We start from the raw sequence: 21804 nt of genomic DNA on the forward strand, positions 1-21804 counted from the left end.
CCCCTACAGCACCAGCTCCCCCAGTAATATCCATTAGCATCGCCAATTCCCCCTGTAACACCTCCATAGCACCAGTCTGCCCCCAGTAGCACCAGTTCTCCTCCAGCTCACGCTAATCCCCCACTGCAATACCAGCCCCTCAACCACCATCAGCCCCCCAGCGACCCAAATTCCTCCCACTACCAGCAGTGTCCCCACCCAGTACCCCTTGCTGCACTTGGCAATCATTGCCTCTCTGTAAGGTGGTTTTTGGGTGCTCAGGACTGCACAGGGCTGCAGACCCCCCCGGCCCCCCTGCTCCGCAGCCCCCGCGCAGCCCCCATTAGCATCCCCGCGCCCGGCCCCCTGCCCAGCCTTGAACTTGGCCATGCCGGGCTGCGCTCCTTCTGCCTGCCTGGGCTCGCACAATGCCGGCCTTGACCCATTGTTTGCTTTTTTCGGATTTCAGCTGGGAAAGCGGCCACCTCGCGCAGCCTGCCCCGAGCACGCCGGGAGCGGGGCACAATGGGGAACCCTGCTCTGCAGGCAGAAGGGCTCCAAATCATTTGAGAGACATATTCATTATATTCTTTCACGGGGGTCTGTTTGCATTGGGTTTAGCGGTTACTTCCCAGACGGGGTTCAGACCAAATAAAGATCATTGAGTGGCGAGGGATTCGCTCGGGCTTTCAGGGAAATGTGCCTGATGCGGGGCACGGCGCAGCCCGGCTGCTTGGCTCACGGCTGCTCCCGTTTCCCTGTTGATTTGCCTGGGTTTATTTTGTGCCCATTGCCTCCTCCGTCTCGAGACTGCACCAAATCACACGATCACTTTTGCAAAAGAAGAGTTTATTTTCAACAGTGCATGGGGTTGGGAGGATTTGAATGGGAGAGAATTACAGGCAGTACATTTCTCTTACAGGAACAGAGAGGGTGCAGTACAACAGCAGCAGGGCTGCCTGGCCTGGAAAAGCTCATGGTCTTCTGGGCCCCAAGCACAGTGTCTTTGGGAAGGCTGCACTCCCACAGCTCCACGGACCCAGGGATCAAGAGCAGCAAGGCCCGAGCTCTGCTCCATGAGCAAAGCTGGGGGCTAAAAGCTCCCTCCAAACTTCACACACCTGGCATTTCACCAGGTGAGACAGTGACTGGCTCAGGTCTCTCTGCCTAAGCACTTTGGTCCTGCTCTGGGGTATTGAGGGCACTGAAGGCAACATACAGGAATGATGTGGGATGATCCCTTGGCTCCCTGTGTTGCCCTGGCTCCCTCCCCATGGCTGCACCGCTGTGTTTCAAAGTGATGCAGAAATCCACTGTGTTCACGCGACAAAGCTGTCTCCTCTCTGGGGCCAATGGAGAAGCAGGTTGGGACCCTCCTGGAGAAACTCGGAGAAGTCAGATGGCAAGTCCAGGCAGGTGGTAGCCAACTGGAAGAAGGAACTCACAGGCTTCAAAAGTCCCTTGTCCACTCACTGGGATCTAGGAAGGAAAGAAAAAAAATTGAGTGGTTATGATCTCTGTCAGAGAAATGGTCCAGTAGCGCTTGGCTGAGAACAGACCAACTTGTCCCTGGTGGAGCAGAACTCCAATCCTCTCTTTGTCCCCACCACATGTTTCTCATGGCTCTGGACCACTTTACCCTCTTCCTTACCAGGAAAGCTGTAGTCCCCAAGATGCCAAGCTTCCCCTGCACCCTCCTCAATCCCCTACCTCTGCCTGCCCCGCACACCGCCAGCCAGGGGAGGGCTCACGGCTTGTCCTTCCTCCCTAGGCTTTGGGGCATGGGATTACTCTGCATGTCAGAGCCACTAAAGGCACAGCCCTCTGATGTTTTAATCTTCGTGTTAACTTTCCCTGCCCTCGGCGCCCTTGCCTGACTGGAGAAAGTGATACCAAGCCACCGAGCTGGAGCCGAAGCTGTGACGCTCAGCCAAAGTCCCCTTCTCGGCTTTCCCCCGGCCTCCCATGCTTTGCCCCACACATCTCGCACCTTGCAGCACGTTCTCCTCCCTTTTTCCTGATTTTTTTCATCTATTTCCTTTACACTTTATCCATGTTGAGTGTGTATTCCCTAGCCCCCCAAACCAGTCCCATCCTTTTCCTATCTTCCCTTTGCTTTGCCCATAAAATGTTACATTGGAAGGAGTAAAGACTAATATAACAAATCCTTGAGTACACTTGCAAAAGGAACCATCAGCTGGCTAATTTATTCTTTTTATTGCACCAAATTGTAATTTTATAAAATATTGCAAATTTTATAAAATATTTGCAAGCCCATTTTAAGAGATAAATCTTCTGTGTGGCTCTCTAATGAGCCGCCCTGGGAGTAGCTGGCATGTGATCTGCTGTAGGTCGCACCGCGATGTTCCCAGGCTGTGACTGGATGAACCACCGTAACTCTTTGAACTGTGCAAATACTCTACACTCTGGGGTCCAGGCTGCAATTTTCATGGGTATTTTTTCTCTCTCTTAAAAATAGATTATCTGTAACCCCTTTATTGCAATATTCATAAAGCACTTGATGGAAATCCAAGGAAAATCCCTTCCCTTCTGCAACTTTGAAGCAAGCCTAAAACTTAAGAGAGGCAGAGGCCAAACCCACCCCATGTGCTTGGGTTTGGGGAAGGACCAAGGCCTGTGTCTGTCTCTGGGTGCTGAGAGGACAGACCCCATACTGTATGTGTTTAGAGAGAGCCAGGCTGCAAAAAGCCAAGGCTCAGCACTTCTCTGTGAGATTAGGAGTCATCCCAAACGTTCCCCCAAGCCTGGAAAGGATGTTGAGGTTAGGACAGATGAGATCTGAATGGTGGTGGGTGTTTTCACTAGCACAGGACTGGAGGAGGCAGCTGAACTCTTGTTCTCACCAGGGGAAAGGCTTTACCTGGCAGGTAAAGTTCCCTGTCCTGGGCAGAGACAGTCCCTGCCCTCTGCAGGGATAGGCTGAGCTTGCTTTGGCCGACAGAGAAGCTCCTCTGTAGTGTGACAGAGAGAATGCTCGTTGGTACCCGACATCAACCCAGCCTGGAAATCACCCACTGCCTGCCTGGTGGACTTGAAACTTCTGGCACTCAGGAACTGAGGGCAGGAGGGGCTGGACCAACCCAACTGATTTGACATAAGCTTCAGAAAAACTCAAATCTCCTGCATGCACTTTCTCTCTGGGCAGAGTTCAGCCTTGCACTGAGGGTGCCTGCAAAAATAGGGCTTCACCGGGTCCCCGTTCCAGCCCCAACACTGCCTTCCCTCCCAAATGCCCTGCACAGGGAAAACACCCCTCTGTGTGTGGATTTACTGTCTATCTTTTTGTTGTTGTTGTTTTAAAGCTGAATAAACAATTGAAATTATAGCTCAGCCTCTGCCCCAACACTTGCTCCTCTGCCTCCTTGTGCCCTTACAAAGCCAGCACTGAGGTTTATATGCTGATAAACTGCCCTGCCACAGCAATTCTGGGCGGTGGGAAGAGAAAAAAAAAAAACCCTCAAATAATGGTAAATGGATGCAGAACGCTCTGCCTAATCAGATTCCTGTCCCCTATTGAGGCCAGGAAGGAGGGACCCCGCTCCTCCCCTGCCCTCAGCCCAGCCTCCGCTTCACCGGCTCACATGGAGAAACTTTCTGGACAATTTAATCTCGACAGGGTGTTACTTAGAAAAACCTTTTTCACTGTCAATTTTTTTCCCCCTCCCTTCCACCCCCCCCCCTTTTTTTTCTTCCCTCCCAGCCTTGATTGAATTTTGCAAGCCCCTGATATCTTTCTTTTTTGTAGGGATGCACGCTGCTTATGCAAATACCAGCCTTTCATACCAGCCTCCCTGGCTCAAGCCCTCCAACTTGAATGTGACCAAAAGCTGTGCTCTCCCCTGCTAACTCCTTAGCACAATTACACCTCCATTCTGCTCCAGGGGCCCGGGGAGGGGGAAAAAAAAATCATTTTAAACTAATAACACGTGCTGTTTGCTTTGGATAATTACAAGGGAGCTTCGGCTTCTAAGAGCTATGAAATATTCTGTTCAGCGGGGCGGGAGGGAGGCTCCGTGTTACGCCTACGCCGCGAGTTTTATCTCCTGACGGAGATGCTCGCGCGGCCTCTCGAGGCTCCCTCCATCTCGTGCTCATCCTCTGCACCTGGGCAAGCGTTTACATTTCCTACGGAGCAACTTCTCGGTGCTTTGGGCTACAGGAGAGAGGAGAAGGCGCCTGACATTTTCCTTATCTCAAGTTACAATTTCCTGCAAGCATCAAGATAATAAAACATCGGAGATGGGCAAGATGAGCGAAATGAATGCGGCGGCTGAGCCTCCCGCAGCAGCGCGGGAAGGGCCGGGGAGAAAGGACACCCGGGGGATGCGGCTGCTCCGCTGGCTCTCGTTTGCATCGTGGCCCTGACGTTATTGTCCTCCTGCCTTGTCTGCTGGGGAAGTTTATGTGGAGGGCTTTTGCTGGGGCGAGGAGGAGGAGGAGGGGAGTTTTCCCCAAAAGCACCCAGGAATCTGTCAAAAGAGGGACAGAAAAGAGAAGAAGAAGAAGAAGAAGGGAGACAGAGAGTGGGAACGTCAAGGACCCCTGACTAATGAATAGCAAGTTTGCCCTTGAACCTCCCTGGGCTTTGCCATTCCCAGGCTCCAAACAAGGGCTGATGCATGCTTGGGCCCAGCTGCAGGGGGACCGGGCTATGGTTCATCTCAGACACTTTGACAGCCCGGGCCTTTTCCCCACATAGCTCAGACTCGCCTAACTACTCCCCTGGCAACAGCTCAGTGCAGGAACCTGCGCTGAGGCCCTGCCTGCTGCATACAGAAGTACGAGGAGGAGGAGGGGAGCCGCTGGGAGAAATTAGCTAGAGACTGGCTTAACCCATCAAATGCTGGGCAGGCTTTGCCAGCCCCAGCACCCTTTGCTCAGCCCCAGCACCCTCCAGGCACCCCTGGCCAGTATCTGCAGTGGAGCTGGAGAGGGGCAGGGGTGGGTTAGACGTGCAGAATCGCTGTGTATCACAAATCCCACGACCTGCTGCTTCACCATGACCCAGTGCCTTGGACCTCATGAGTCGGAAGGTCCTCATGGTGCCAGGCATGTGGGAGGGAGCCAAAGTAGCCAGCTGGAAAAGGCCACCAGACACTGAGAGGAAAGGGCATGGCCTCTCCCCGGTGTGGTGGGACAGGGCATCCCTCCCTGCCAGCCAAAATGAGGGCAGGGGCTGGATGAGAGGCACAAACTTGCCCTGGATGCTCTTTCTGCATTGCAGATCAAAGGCTGAGGACGAGCTGGCCTTAGGGGTCTGCACTGAATGGCTGGAGAGAACAGGCACAAGCACCCGGCGGCTCTAAAATGCGACCCAGAAACGTTCCCACATCCCAGCCCCATATAAATCAAGGGGGGAAAAAAGGGGGAGCTCCATCCCAGCCTCTGTTTTTACAGAGCATCTTTCATGTGCAGCCCCTGAGAGAGGGCTTTGCCGAGCTTGTTAAGGATGGCTCCTGCGCCAGGCAGAGAGGGGGACGCACCATATGGAGAGGAGAAAAAGAAAAGGGGACACTGAAAATGGAAAATTATGCAAAGCAGGAGGAGAGGCACTGGGGGAAAGGGGGGAGGGAGGCAGCAAGGAGGTGGGGGATGGGGAGACAGGAGGCTGGAAGGGAGCCCTGACTTGGGGAACACCATTAGCCGGCACTGGGGCTGCATGAGGAACAGAAGTTTCCTGTGATCAGGTGCAGGACAGCCCTTTGTACCCTTGGGTGCTGTCACTGGAGGACAGTTCTCCAGCCTGGCCTTCCCTGAGATGGTCTGGGCTGTGCCAGGGTGATGCCCAGCTGGACTGTGGTGGGTACATTCTCTTTCTGGAGCTGTGCTGCACTGGGAGACACAGAAAAATGGGGTCTGTGATGACCTACTTCAGAGGTGTCCTGAGGACCTCTGTTACTATAGCAATGAGGCTGCAAGCAAACATTATGGTCTTTTGGACAAGAGTTTTGCTTGTCATCAATCACAAAACCCAGATTCATGTAAGGAGGTGCCAGAGTATTGTAAGAAAAGGTTCTGACCAACAGCAATGATAGCAAGGGCCCAAACTGCCCTTGGGTCTCAGCTGCCCTTACAGGGAAGGTGGATGCTTGGGTGGGTGAAAGGAGAATCCAAATTCAACTGCCAGAGCTCTACCCTTCCCCTTGGACCCTGCAGGGTCCCAGTTCAACTCAGGGTGAGCTGCAGGCCCAGTGCAACTCAGGGATGCTGTGCAGGCATTCCAGTCCAGCCTTGCGCTACTGCCCAGCTTGTGCTCAAACTCCAGCATTGGCCTAACGTGGTGTTTGGAAAAATGACTCAGCTCTTCCCAACCCAGGTGCAGAGCTCCTTTTCCCTATCCTGGAAACACTGGTCACCTTTGGGGAAACACCCGCCTTGTCACTGTGACAGCTTCTTTTTCCCAAAGCCACTCTGTGCCCCAAACTTGTGACACTCTGTTGGCTCACTGTCTTGGGCCATGACACCTTGCACATCTTCACTGGGTGCAAGCCCCCTTCTCCAGCCCATCTTTTACCCAGAAAGGAAAGCCACCCACACCCGTGCTTGGTGCTGGCTATTCTGTGTCTCCTGCTTTGTCCCCTCTGTGCCATTCCCATCTCCCCGTTCAGTGGCTTTTGTTCAGAGCAGCCAGTGTTTTTCCTTCACTCTCCTCAGCATTGCTCGACACCCAGGAACACAAACTGCTCCTGGCTCTCACCTCTCATCGCTCTTGGCCCTGTCACAGCCTTTGATCTCACACCCATATCTACCACACTGCTCCCTTTTCTAGCTCCTTCTGTTAGTTCCATCAGGAAACCTTCCCTTGCTGCATCCCAAATGGATCTCCCCATTAAACCCATCTACTGTGCTTCCCTGCATTTACCATTGGTTAATTTACCATCAGCCCTATGCCCCTAAACCCTCATTTCAGGCAGGTGTGGGGAAGATTCTTTTCAAGCCAGTGCACAAGAGGGGCTGGTGCAGAGACAGACGTGGGCCTGTGCCTGCAGAGATGGGCACGCTTGCCCTGGCATACACGTGTTCCTGCCTGCACATGCCAACACCTACATGTTCCTGCCCACGTTCCCGCTGCCACATCCAAGGCTGTGGGATTTCAAGGGGAGCTCTTGTTCTCCAATGGGGCACAGGCATTATCTGCACAGCACGGCTGCAGGTTGGGATTTGGGCTGCTTGGTTTTACAGCCACTAGACTAAAAAGAAGCCATACCCATTTAGTTTCTTCAAGAACCATGCCCTGGAGTAAGGCTACGTGTGTTGGCCAGATCCTCAGTAAAGCCCTGGAATAAGCTGTAGGCACTGAAGAGGATTCATCTAAGCAGCATACAAAGAAAAATAGCAAAAAATAAAGTTCACGGGGGCACATGAAAAACAGAGCTTCCACCCACAGAGCAGCTGTGTGGGGCTCCAGAGACAGGCAGGCAACGTGGGAGATGTTTCAGAGCTTGCTCTCAAAATTATACATTTGCAACCGCTTCCCTTCTTCAACCACTGGAGGTACACTGAGCTACCTGCCCTGCAGAGACACATTTCAATCTTCAGGCACAGGACTTTGTCCTGGGCTGCTTTATGGCTGGCTGGCCCTTGCGGCAGCATGATGCAAAAATGAGATGCTCCTTCGAGGGAGAAGAAGAAGAGGGATGTACTCTACACCTTGGTGTTCTGACACAGGCAAGGAACTGCCCGTCCATGAACAAACCCAGGCAGAGGGGCAGTTTGGTGCTCTCACTGCAAATTCCCACCCACTAGGAATGGGTAGTGTGGGGAGAGCAGATGGGATTCAGGGTGTCCTTTGGATCAGGCTGGCCTCAGCTGCGGTGCTGGAAGCTGAACCGTTTCCAGGAAGGATATGGCAAGAACAGTGAGTCCTGCCCAAGTGACGGTCCAAAGCGCTGGCACTTCGTCCTGATTCAACCTCGCCCCAGATTCCCGCCCTTGGCTCGCTTCCAGGTTTCTTTCTCCTTGACCCATCTCCATCAAAAGAAGCGCTGTTATGAGTCTCTGCTCTGAGTTTCTAGTCTACAAATAGAAGCAAAGCAGCACCTGCTCCAGAGCTGAACATTTCCACTAAACCCTATTTTGATGCCTGTCCCGGCCAAAGAAATCTTTTGGGACCATGTCACTTGTATGAGATGTTAAATATTTCAACCTCCAGCAATACAAGACACTGATACGATACTGAACTACACAATTGCTATATGTCCCTGCACTTCCACCTTGGCTGCAGAGATGTCCCACAAGGGCTCATCTCCAGCAAATATTTCTCTGAACAGGGACAGGGAGTTGGCTGCCTTGAGTGCTGGGGCCGATGTGTTTATTGGGCAGCAAAGCTGGCTCTGCCATCTCTCCCGGGGAAGCTGTGCCATGGGAGCTGCTAAAACAGCATTTCATTTCCAAACAGGGCCCCAGAGACCTCTTCTGTGAAGGATTCAACAGAGCGAGGCGGGGTAGAGCAGAACAAGGAGACACATCCCCAGGCTAAAAACAAGGCAGACCCCAGGTTTGATGGACCTTACTGCTCTGCACCAGGGTTCAGGCTGGCCTGTCCCTTGAATCAGTGCCAATCTCTCCTGGGCCACCACTGATGGGGAAACGGCGAATTGGGATTTTTTTTCACCTCCTTCTTCCCCCATTTTCCCTCCCCTAACTCCTTTTCCGCATCATAAGCAAAGTCCTAATAAAGCTCCCATCCCCACTGCCAGCCCTGCACCATGCTCCCAGCAGAAAAGAGATGCAAAGCCACGCTTGGAATCTGATTCCCCGGCTTTAAACGCTGCTCTGCCAGCAAAGTGCGACTTGAAAGCTCCCCTGTCACAGTTACAAAGCTCCGAACAGCCCTTCCTCGGATAATCACGCTTATCTCCAGATTAAGAAAGAGAGACCTGCAGCTGAGGCTGGTCACATGGGCTGGGATGTGGGCAAATCTCTTTTAAACAATCCCCATATAGCTGTGACCTCCACCGTAGCCCAAATACACCGTCCCTCAGTCCCACTCGAAAACCAGCTCTGGAGACATGACAGAGCATGTGAGAGGAGACTGGGCTGGGGATGGGGGGGGCGGAGGGAAACCACGGGGGAGGAGTGAGAAAGCAACGGAGGAGAGGAGGAGAGGAGGGTGAGAAAGACGGAAGAAGAAATAAGTAAAGGGAGGATGTGGGAGAGGAATAGGATGTGGTGGAGAGGGAGGAAAAGTGCATGAATGGAGGGGGAGGATGATGAAGGACAGGGAGATCTCTGCTACTCTTCCTGTTGGGGATTAGTTGTCCCTGCACTGTCCTCAGTTTAACTCTTCCCACTCTGTCCCCGACTGGCAGCCTAGCCTGATTACGTGACTCCAGCTGTGCCAAGCAGCCTTGGCAGGGAGAGCACATTACCTACTTTGCTGCCACAGATTCATTAAGAGGCTTTGCTTGTGTGGGAATAGTCATCCCAACGGGGAAAGGGAAAAAAACCCCTTCTGCAGATCAACCTGGCGAGGAGCTCTGACAAAGCGGTTTCTACAGCCCTGCCCAGAGTTTGGGAGCCAAATAAAGAGAGATAGGGATGTGCACACAGGAGAGGAAGGTACAGGGGGGGTAGGAGGTCAGCTGGAAGGGGTCCTTAGCATGGCCACTGCTCAGAGACGGGGTACCAGACAGGGAGGGAACTTCAGGCCCTTTGCAGGATGCTGGTGCCTGGTTCTTCTTTGTGATTAAAGGCCACCTTGCATCTGGGTCAGGCATGGATGACACATTCACCCTCTGTGTAAATGAAAGGTCTGAGCAACCACAGAGAGACTTTTTCCAACAGCAGGTTCCCTTCTTACATCCATGTGGGATTAACACAATTACTTTGCAATGGAGGAGCCCAAACAGCTCTGAAACAGGCACAGAGTGCTGGGGCTGCACCTCTCTGAGGAAACCCACTTTCTGCTGGCACTGATTGGGGTTTCCAGCCACGGCCACCGGCTGCAGCCGCCGGAGGGACGGCCGTGCTGCCTCTCCAGCTGCTCATTATTCACCCTGCGCAATTAGGCACCGCTGATAAGTCACATGAAATTGCCTTTGTTCTCCAACTGGAAGACCTGCATTTCATGGGAATCCCTTTTTTCCTGCACATTACTGATGAGCTGCCCACTGTATCTAGTGCTGGAGTGGCAGTGAGGATTTTGGGGCACTCTTTGGGCTGGCCCCCATAGACATCCTGTGCAGGTCAGTGGGGAGGTGTAGCCTGGCCCTGCCTGTGTTCCTGGACTTCTCTGAGCACAAAAGAGAGCTGCAGCTCCTGCAGCTCACCAGGGACTTGTCAGCTCTCCTCCAGGCAGGTGGCTTTGTTGCTTCCTGGCTACTCTTCCACCTCTCTGTATCACTTCCCAGCTTCCCTCCCAATAGCAGAGGAAAACCCAGTACAGCTGCAAAGTCAGCGGGGGAAGAGGTGTCAGCCTTACCCAACCCAAACCCCCAACAGACACCTCACCTTGTTCATGACCTTCCCCTTCCTCCCCAGCCAGCCATCAGGAGTAAACCCCATGCTCTGCTGCTTGATCCAAGCATCTCCCACCCAGGCTCCCTGCAGGGCCAGCCCTGCTCCATCGTGTATCAGCTCCTGCTCTTCATTCCTTCACTGTACCAGAACCCAAGTATGGAAGAGAAGGCAAAGCGAACTGGAGCTGACATGAAGCTGGATGCTACCAAGCTCCACAGGAGGCAAGCTGTGCTCCAGTAAACTTCCCAAAATGACCTCTGCTTCAGAGCAGCCTTGTGCCATGTAAGTCCCTGCTCTTTCAGCATCTGGCAGCTGCTCAGATGGGACCACAGGGAGAAAGGACATCTTGGCCCATTAAAGAGTTTCTTCCCATTCTGCTCAAGAAATGTATGTGGGCTCTTAAGTTTTGTTGATTTAAGGGAAAGGATGCAAAATTAATTTAGACAGGAAATTAATTAGATGTGAACTAATGTTTACATCCTTACACATACAATGAGTTCTTGTGTGAACCTACAGAATGCAGATGGATGGATGGATGAAAGATAACAGCAGTCTAGGAATGACATTATGTGCTGGTCCATACACTGGGGATGTAGAAAGACTTTTCTCTGCATTGCTAATTAATAACTCTATCCTGAGCAAATGTTGATAAATCCTTTATAGAGCATGTTATCTCTGTCTCTCCAACTCCTGTTCTGCATTTCTATTTGCCTGTTTCCACTGCTCCACCCCTGGCACCCACACGCTTCACTTCCCTCCCGTATTTTGTAACTGGTAGCAGATTTGACTCCCTTTCTGGAGAAAGAGGCGGAGGTTTTGTTACTGGGGCTTTGTGTGAGTGATTGCATGTGTATGTGTGTATACAAAGATGGATACAAATCCATTGGAAATAAACACCTTTTAAGGGACTTGAGAGAAAGACACACAGGGCAGAGGAGAAGAAAGAGCCTACAGACCCTCAGCCAGACAATCAGCCAAGATGAAGAGAAAGACCCAGTGAACCAAAAAAAGCCTCAGTTCTCTTTTAAACTCTCCATGATTTGCAACGAAAGCAGCAGATCCCACCGCTGGGAAGCCGAGCTCTGGCGATGTAACCCTCACCCCTTCTCTCAGCCCCGCACAGCTCAATTACCCCAGGCTGCCAGGCTGCACTGAGCACACCCCTACCACCCCGCATCTCCCCCGCCGCCGAGACAGCTTTCACCAATGGAAGGAGTACAAATATATTCATTGGCACCTTATCAGACATGCATGCAAAACTAATTAACATGGGGAGACATGCAAGCTGCCACCCAGCCACAAATACACACCCACGAGCATGCACACACACACGCACGCATGCACAAGGCAACCCTTGTCTAGGGGGGACATTCAAAAGGCTTTGTCACTAATTTAGGCATCTGTCTCAGTCTGGTCTGGTCCTCCTGGCTAGGCTGGAGTTGTGGTTTTTTTCCCACTCTGTTTGACAATGCTGGGAACATGCCCGGAGACCCCTCATTCAAATCACCCCTTGACAATGGTCTCATTGTGTGAGCATATAGAAAAGGGAAAGGATGGGGGAGAAGATGTGGAAGGGGGGTAAGGAATTAAAATGTGAACCCAAGGAAGTGTTTACTAACACAAGCCTCGCAGCTGCCCCGTCTCTCCTCCACCCCCTTCTTCCGCCCCCGGCCGTTCCAATGGCCCAGCTTGTCCCCAGTTCGAAGCGGGCAGCAGGATGTCGGGACAGTGGAGTGGGAGCAGGGCTGCACAGAGGTGCACAGAGAGCAGGCAGACTGAAGGGACGAAGCCTCAGGGCATTCAAGTCTTTGGCAGCAGGGGGGCAGGTACAGGTTAGAGAAGAGAAGATAGAGCCAGAGATGCCTTGGAGAGGATTAGGGACTTAAAATGTCCTGGGAAGGACATCTTCATGGAGGAGCAAGAGATTTATTGGTATAACCACTCCAAGGCTTTTTCCGGCAGGAACAAAAAGTGCTTAAAGCTGGCCTCGTGGATTTAGAGCAAGTGAGCAGCCTCGCTGCACGGTTTGGACTGCTCTCTTTGGTGCTGCAGCCAGACACGCTACAGCACGAGAAGAAAGGGGGGGAGCAGCAGGGTGCTGGAGCTGGGGGCTCAGAGGATGAACCAGACTCCCTTCAGGACCCCACTCTCTGCCTATTGCTAGTTATTAAATACCAGGAGAGAAAAAAAAATAGGGAAAAATGCCCCAATGCCCTGAGCACCCCCAGGCACGCCTGGGGAAGGAAATAGCGATGGTGCAGATGGGGGGTGTTCGCCCCCAGCCCCACCGCGCTTGGCTGGCCTTGGCAGGCTCCGTTCAGCTGGAAATGCCCAAGAGCCAGCAGAGCAAAGGGAACGGGAGCTGAGGAGGGGGAGAAAATGATGACAGCATTTTCCATATATGCAAATGAATCCACACAAGATACCCAGAGGGAGACAAAACAAAGAGACCTCAAAGAGGCTGGCTCTGAGACCCACACAAAGCCAGATACCTCCGCACACCTACGGTGTTTGCACGTGAGGACCTGAGCAATGCAAGATGCAATGTTGCCCAGAGGTTCCCCCCAATCTGAGTAGATATCAGCCTAAAGAAAGCCTGGAGAAGGAGCCCAGTGAAAGCTGCAAAGACAAATGCCACAATCCCACATCCTCCTACACAAACAGGTGCACCTTAGGAGTACAAAACTATTCCTGTCCTTTAGCTTAGTCAGAGAAGAGAAAAGCTGTGATGCAAACCCACATAAGACCTGCCTTGGTGGGCAGAGGAAGCTCTGCTCCTCCGACAATGCTCCTGCAGTCAGATCCACCCCCTAGACCTTTGTGTGATTTCCATAAGAGGAAAGCTAGGAAATTCCTGGACATTACTAAACAAGGCAGGGCAAAATGTCACACAGAAACCTAAGAATGTACATGAGGCAAAACCAAAAGTCACCTGTGCAAACATTTCTGCTTAAAAAAGAGAAATTACTGCAAGGTAAGCAAATCTATGCTTTTTATCCAAACAAGTGGTTGTGAGCAGTTTTATTGCCACATTCCTGTGCCCCAATACACAGGGATAAGTACTCGACGCACAGTGACATGCAGGGACTCGGGGACAGAGCTGTTGTTTTAATAGGGCAATGAAGACAGCAAATGAAATAAAACCCTACAGAGATCAGCTTGCAGAACTCAAGGCTGAGAAAATCTATTTGATGGTAAAAGGAAACAAGGACACTCATGATTCTGCTCTCATTTCCATGCTGTAAATTTGGGCAGCTTTTGCTGAACGCAATTAAATCCTCACTTAGGATTTAACCTGGTGAAGCTGAGGGCAGACCTTGCTACAAAGACCCACCTCTGAGCTCTTCCCCTCAACTTGCTCTGCAGAGGCCAGCAGGAGTTGTGAGAAAACTGAGTGAAAAAGCAAGGGAATTCATAGATCCCTGCCAGTGTGGCCATTTCAAAGCCCCCTTCAGCTCTGTCTTGCCTGTTCTCTCCTTCCCCAGTGATTTGCTGCTTTGCTCATGGAGCTTTGGCTTCAGGGAGCAGTCAGTACCAGCACAGAGACTCAATGGTATTTGGGCATCTCCTTCCCTTTGCCTCTAATGGGAACTGAAAGCCTCAGCAAAGCCCCGGCACATCCATTTCCTGCCTCTCGTGGCTGATCCTTCCTTTCCAAAACTATTAGAGTCCCAGTGGGGATCTCATGCAAGACTCTTGCAAGAAACCCTGCAAGACCCTCTGTTATTAACACCTCTTAGACTATTCTTTACATTTCCCTTTATTTCAAGACAGGGCATTTCAAAGTCTTTTGCCCAACAGCACAGTTTAATACACTGAGTTTCCCAAGCAACAAGTAATAGAACTCCTCACCTACTTGTACCACACAGGTAAAGTCACCTCAGGGCTGTGATCTTAAATCCATACATGCTATTCCCCATGGACGTTGAGAGCTGTAAATCTCAACATTTCATTAAACAGATCACTCAGAACAGATTGCCTCACAACATAACTTCTCGGCTGGCCACTACCCACGAGCAGATGATTTTACATGACATTTATTCATGCAAATTGCTGAGGCTGTAGTCTAGTTACCCAGCAAGAGCATAAAAAATTAGTTTAGATGCATAAATGCTGGCACCATGAGAGAAGACATGATGAGACTGGAAACACATGCCTGGGTTTCACATAGAGTGCAACAAAACTTAGAGGGAGTCCTCATCAGGTGGGGGTTTATCAGGAATAACCCCCCCAAAATGATCCAGGGGAGGCAGAGAAAGGCATGTGCAAGGCTGCAAGGGCTACAGAGAAATGAACTTCTCCTGCTGCATGTGCAAGAACCTGCCATGGGGAGAGCACACGCAACATTTTACGTCACTCACAAAGCCTACTCTGTCCAATAAAGTGGGGAAGTAAAACAAAGCATGAAATCCAGGCATAAATTAGCATCCCTCTAGCCTAGCTTTATTTGTGCTGCTGCTGTGGATTAGCATCTAGCTGGCTGACAGGCTGATAGGCAGACAGAAACAGGGAGAAATTAAAAAAAAAAAAAAATCAGTAGGTGTCTTTTTTTTTCTCTATGGTTCCTGGGATGTCTGCCTTCAAAGTGCAGGCAGTGTTCATCCCTTTAGGACCCAAATTTTTCCATCTTCCTGTGAGAGCAATAGGCTCGGTAGGAAAGCAAATCCCCCTGAGATATTTGTGCCTGCACCCTGTGGAGCCGGCACCCGTCATCTAACACAAGCCCAGTGCGAACCCGTCACATCCTCAGCCAGCATCCCCCCGGCATCCACAGCTCCACTGCAGAGAGCCACAGAGCCCTGGGAGCACCTCCAGTGTGGGGCTGGGAGACCTTGAGGATAGCACCTTGCCACAGGCACACACAGGGAGCCGATGCCTCGGGACTAGCTCTGCATCATGTTCACCATTGCTCGGGGCAGCTGCTTCCTTCACTGCCTGCAGCCACGGCTGGGTTTGGTACCTGATCCCAGATGACATGACCGGGATCTCACGCCGGCATCTCCTCTCAGTTTGTGTCAGAAATGTGTCACTGCCTGCTCCTCGGGCAGGAGGACCTGCAGAGAGCTTCCATCGGGCTGACACACAGCCTCCCGCTCCTCAGGGCTGCATGGCAAAATGAGTGGTCGTCACCAGAGACATCCCTCCTCTCAGGGCTTGGTGGCCTCATGCCCACCCGCCCTTTCCAAGCACAGCCATGAAAACATAGCACTAAAGAGGTGCCATTCTTGACAGCCACCACTCCAGTCCTTCCCAAACCAACCCTGGCAAGGGACCCTTTCTGCCCTACCAACTTCAGGCAGCAGAGAGGAGCTGGGAAGCTCCTCAGTGTGCACAAACTGGGGGAACAACAGCAGTAAACTTGACTGGGGTAAAAGCAAACTGCAAAGCCCATTTCCACCCTCACTGAAACATTCAGAGTTTGACTGGGCTTTCAGATCACAGGAGATTTTTAGTCCTTGCCTGTCTTTTAAGGAGCCAAACACAGAGCTCAGTTTTTAGGCTATGGAAATCAAATTTTCAGCCGCTTTTCAAAGGTGGCCTAGAAAACACAGACTAATTCTGCACAGCCATAAAGCAAGTGCCTCAGGAGTACAGCATGCAGTTCAAACACCCTCGTGTCCCTCTGCCTGCCACCATGACTCTTATTGAGTGGGTCTGATCAAGGGATGCAGGTGTGAAAACTCCCCAAGATGCAGAGAATCCCTCCTTGGCAGAGCCCTTGCAGCTCTCAGCCCCTCAGCCCAGTGCACTGGCCCTGCTGATCACTGGTGCCACAATCCCAGTAGATTGGCACTGCCTTTGGAGCATGGAACAGGCAAAGCCATTCTTGCAGCAGGCATCTGCGGCCAGTTTTCCTTGCTCCATGTCCAAATGGGTCAACACAGACAGGTTTTCCTCAAAGGAGGAAGAAGGGCACTCTGCAGAGCTTCAAGACAGCTGCAGCTGGAAATAGCCCAAGCAGAAGAGATGCATCCCTGTTCCTCCAGCCACGCCTTCCCTGGAGTGCTTGATCAAAGTCTGGAATAAAGCACACCATCACCATCCTCATCCCACTGCACACGAAAGACAGTCCCCTCCACATCCATGCAGCCACAGAGGTATCTATGGAAACATCCCATGGTATCAGTAGGGCGGTTTCTTTTAGGGGCTAGGAAGGAAGGGAAGAAGGATGAAGAGAGTGTAGAAACCGGAGCCTTTGTTTCCCAGCACTCAGCCATGCTGTTAATTAGGTAGCAGAGACCAGCCACTTCCTACCACATCCTCAAGCTCTTGCAGCAATAGCAGGCACTCCTTTAGTCTCTGTCCTTTGGGGATGAGAAGGAGGCAAGGAGGCAGAAGTCAGTCAGAGCTTACAGAAATGCAACAAGCTGCAGGAAGGATCTTTCCTTTGCAAGGGAACCAGCGCCTGATGGGCTCCCCAGCCAGCACTTATCTATGTGAACCATTTGTTTCCTCCCAAGCTCTCAGCTTGCTCTGACACATCACCTATTCACCTGATTGCAAGCAGAATGAGTCAGATGGGTCCCAGCCTTGCACCCACTCAGAAGCCCTCTATTTCTACTCTGCTCCTCAGTGCCACGCCATCAGAAAGCTCAGCCTGGGCACCGTGCAGGACCACAACTGCCTTAAAAGCTTCACACAGAAGGTCCAGACTCACACACGTAGTTTGCCCTTCATTCTGGAGAGCTCCAGTACACTGCCGCATGAGATGCATTAAAACTTACACTGGCAACAGCACATTCAGACAAGCGGCCACTGGGACCAAGGCAATACCTATGAAATATATCAGAAATGGACTGAAGGAGCACATTCCCTTGAGTCTCTAGTCCAAGTGGCAGCTTGGGACATGTCTGCAGCAGCCTGGGAAGATCCTGCACAGTACCATGAGGACACCACAGAGACAGCATCTTCTCCTCTGGCTCTTAAGCAGAGTCTTCCACAGCGCTGCACACAGTACATGACCTCTCAGTTAGAGCAAGGACCAAATAAATTTTAAAAAGCATTTTTTTTTTCCTGAGTCCTGGCAGTGTGGAAGTCAAACACTGTTTTTCAAGCTGTTCCCAGAATGAGACAGAGCCACACATATCCACAAGCACAGACAGTCTGCATCTGTACAGCCTTGTTCCCACCACCTCCATTAGCACACACAGAGATGTGCATCCCTCTCTTGTAGAATAGGGTGCCAGAGATCAACATCCGCAGTTATTACCTTCTGGACCACAGACCTCTGTGCCCAAGTTGCTCTGTGCCTAGGACGATACAACAGTGGCTGGGACCACTCCTGAGAGTCCTCAGTATGTCTAGGGGCTTAAATGAGACCCAAGCCAGCCACTATCCAACCCAGAGTGATCCATGACACTTTGAGTTGTTAGTCTCTCTTTTCCTCCCTGTTCAGGTGTTAGCCAGCATCCTGCACTGTCAGCCTTGAGCTTTGAGTCTTGATCCCCCAAATTGCTAGGACTCATTCCAAAAACCAACTAATTGGAGGAGTTTTCTTCAGACTGATAATGCCTAAGCCCTACAAGGTCTTTGACTTGTTTCCAGAGTTTTCCCTGCAATTAAGATGTCTCTAAATACATTTCTTGTTAGCATAATTCTATTAATTTTAAGTGAGAACTGAGACTTTTAAACAGTCCTTGATTACAGTTGCTGGGGGTTTGCAACAGACACCCCAAATCCCAAGGTTTGCTCTAAAACCCTTGTGAATTATTCTAGACCAGCCTTGCCAGCTGCTCTTCTACCCAAAAGGCACCTTCCCTTGAGAGCAGGATAGTAGAAGAAGGGAAGAAAGCTGGAAAACAGCCATATCTGGGACTATAAATGAAATCAGGAGGAACAGTCCCAAAAGCCTCTCTTAGCCTTGGCCACCAGCAGCAGCTACTCGTGAAGCTCCCACCAAGTGAGAGCCAAAGGAAGAGACATATTGATCCTGCCTTGCTAGATTTTATGCCAAGCTTGTCAGCAAGGCATGCTCGGGTTTGGCTGCCCAGGAAATTCAAACCTCTCCTTTGTGTGGCTTTCTGGACCCCTCCTGCTGTCCTCCCTAAATCCCAAAGCCAGCAGCATCCCTTGCAAGGTGCACACTATGCCAGAGGCAGCAAGGACGTGCTCCTTGCAGCCTCCTGGCCTCAGGCCTTCTGCCAACACCACCCCAACATGGGGCACGCAGGCAAAAGAGCTGCCGGAGGAATCCACACCAAGCGGCGCTGAGCACGACCTTTCTGCTTTACAATGGTAACCTGAATCCTAAATACTGGATTTCTAGGCACGCATTAAAGCCATGAGACAATGGAGACGGCGAGGCTGGGGCTGGCTGCAAGCCAGCTCCATGCCGGCCCTGCCAGCACCCGATATTTCCCATTTCCTTCTTTTTTCACCATGGCAGATAAGCTAAGTCCCCCTAAGCCAGGAGGCAGGTGCATGCACAAGCTCACCCCTGACTTGGGGACTGTGCGTGACTCACCCCCCATAGAAGGTGGATACCCAAGAAGACCAAGAGAGGTGGTTGCTTTCCTCGCTCCCTCTCTCTCTCATATGAGCATTGCTTCTCCTTTAATTGGTTTCATTCATGGCGGCCCTTTGCTAAATGTAATTATGCCAGGCTCTCTCCATCTGTCTGCGTTCAGGAAGAGACATCGCTCTCACTGTTTTTATCTTCAATCTTTATTTCTGCATTAATCCCCGCTCTGCAGCTCACATGTACAACAATGTCCAGGACCTCCTGAGGACATACAGACACATAATGAAGAGCAGGATTTGTCCCTGGGTCTCTCCTGGCTGGAGGACATTTTTTCACAGGGAAAGCCCCATACCTCAGTCACTCTGTAACATCTACATCTCTCAATGATACCTCCACAAGCCAGTCCTTTTTCAGACACTCAAGAGTTGTCTGTGAGCCCAGGCAAGAGGAGACGGCTTGATTTTGTCTGCATCACAGAGATGTCTCTGCCCTGTCTTCCCAAGCCCGGTACATAAAGGTAGCAAGATGTCTGCTTAGGTTGACATGGACCGCTTTTCACATGGAGACAGCATTCAGTCCCAAACTACCACACTCATTTTCCTTTCCAGGAATGCAGACAGGGTGAACACGGCTGAGCACAGGGATTAACAAACCTCAGCTCTGCAAGGGCAGCTCATAGCTGCATAGCTGAGGCTGCAAAGCGCCCAACACACCCAGAAGGATTTCATCCCTGGGGAGTCATTACCCAAGGTCCTTACACCTTCCTCAGCCAGGGTAGGTAGATCTTGGGGGAAAACACAATGCTAAAGGAGCTGTTGGTTTATCGAGAGACCAAACCCAGTGACACAGACCCTGGGCAACCAAGCACCATCTGGTGACCGCCGGCTCCCGACACAATAGCCCACGTTGGCATGTTTATGATAGAGACCAGAGGCGGATTCCCATTATCCCCATCAGATCCTGTGATGTGGTTTCAGGAGAAGGACCATGAGAAGCAGATGGGATGGCAGAAGAGAAAAGAACTCAATGAGACAGACAGACAGGAGAGATTTATATGAAGCTAAAGCGCATACCCATAAACATGGGATAAGTAAATAGCATGTAAGTATGAAATTAAATGCAGGGAATCCATGGCATCCAGTAATCAGTCAAATATCTCCTTCACCTCTTTTTCAGTTTATCATCGGCATTTTAAAATGAGATATTTATGCCAATAAGTAAGCCAGTTGTATATTGTAACCCTGCAAATATTGGCTTGGATCTGAGAGATTCGTCCCGACAGACAATTCATTTTTACAGTTATTTTTGGACTCCCGGCTTTCGTGGAACACCGGCTCTCGGTGTTGGATTTTATGCCCCTGAAATGTATTTACAATGCATGGCATCTGTATTGTGCATTACACACTTAAATCATTGCATTTCATTCATTGCTTGTAAAAAAAAATATTGCAATATCCTGAAGCTCTGAATACTCAAATTCAAAATATAACTGCTGCATTTTCAGAGTAATGCTATAAAATAATGTTGTATTTTTAGATAAAGGAGGGAAAATTGATCATGAGGAACATGGATTCCCAAGATCTGGGAAGAAGGGGAGTTTGGATTTCACACCACGATAAATGGGTAAAAAAAATAAAACTAAAAGCTGAAAAATCCACAAAGGTTTATTTTCTAAACAAGAACATGGAAACATTTTGTCACTTAAACAAAGGGAGGAGGGCGGGGGAGGCTCCGCATCCTTGGCTTGCTCTCTGCAATGGACAAATACTATCAGAAACAAAAAGCATGGCATAGTTAGCAGGAGCTCAGTGCTTTAGAATTAATGGTATGTATTTAAGTTCCTTTTAGGGGAAGCCTTCTGCAATTGGGGGTAAAAAAAATTCTTGGTTTTAAAGGCTTCTGTCATTGCTGCCCACAAGCAGAAGAGAAAGGCGCTTTCTTTGTCATCCGGGGGTTTATGGCAACACCTTAATATGTCCTTTTCATAGGTGAAGCAAGGCACACAAAGCAGCCGCGTGCCAATGCGTCCCCCCCGCCACCAGTAAAATAAATAAATGGAGGAACGCGGGGACGGCGGCCGTCGTAATCCCTCGGCAAAGAGGCAGAGAGGATGGTCTGGCGGGGTAAATATCGCACGTCTCCTGCCAAACCCCGCGTGGGCTATTGTCCCGCCACCCCTTTTAGATGTCATTAAGGATTTTTCGCATACAACCAAACGAGCGGAGGGGATGAACACACTCGCTTCTTCCCCACCAGTTGGAGAAGCCATGACGAGGCGGCTGGGAGCCGGCGCAGGAAAAACACAGGGCAAATTAGGAAGTATGTTAATTCAGTTAATATCACAGAGGGGCTGGCGGGCGGTGGGGGGGAGGTGTGTGCGCAGATTTTCCGCCCGAGGAAGGAGGTGGCAGAGAAAGAACTGGGGCATGCCAGCTCCCGTTATTGTTCTGCCTTCATCGGTAATTAGCAAGATAAGGAGGGGACGGCGTGAGGGAGGCAGCGTGGCGAGGACAAGGCAGCGCTGCACCCCACCTCATGCCCATGCGGCCATCTTACAGGCGGCGCTCGCCTCCCGCAAAATGGCCGCCGGGGCCCACACTGCCTCAGGCCTGCAGCTGGCCCATCCCAGTGGGCTCCCTTCTGCCAGCCCCGAGGCAGTGGGCACCCGGGAGCAGTGGCAGCCAGTAAAGGGGGGCCTCAGGAGAAAAGGAGTTGCCGTGGTGGGCCAGAGTGTGCTGGCGAGCGGCCATCTTAGCACAGGCCCTGCTTGCGGTGCCTTGGGCACGCGGCACTCCCACAGCTCTTTCCCCAGCCCTCCTGGCTGGAACACTCTTGGTACACTTCTCCTTCACCAGGCAGCACATATTGCCTGGGCCCTGCCC

The 21804-nt window shown here is 51.3% G+C and overlaps 1 protein-coding gene across 1 annotated transcript in view; it reads right to left on the minus strand.

Moving 5' to 3' along the window:
- Positions 1–807: 807 nt before the first annotated feature.
- LOC128794778 (collagen alpha-1(III) chain-like) overlaps positions 808–21804 on the minus strand; it is a 41039-nt gene continuing 20042 nt past the window's right edge. The window contains exon 5 of the mRNA XM_053954981.1: positions 808–1458. Within this exon, the coding sequence (XP_053810956.1) occupies positions 1449–1458 (10 nt within the window). The 3' untranslated portion in view covers positions 808–1448. The remainder of the gene's footprint in view (positions 1459–21804) is intronic.

This window comes from Vidua chalybeata, chromosome 13, assembly GCF_026979565.1.
Source record: "Vidua chalybeata isolate OUT-0048 chromosome 13, bVidCha1 merged haplotype, whole genome shotgun sequence".
NCBI lineage: Eukaryota > Metazoa > Chordata > Aves > Passeriformes > Viduidae > Vidua > Vidua chalybeata.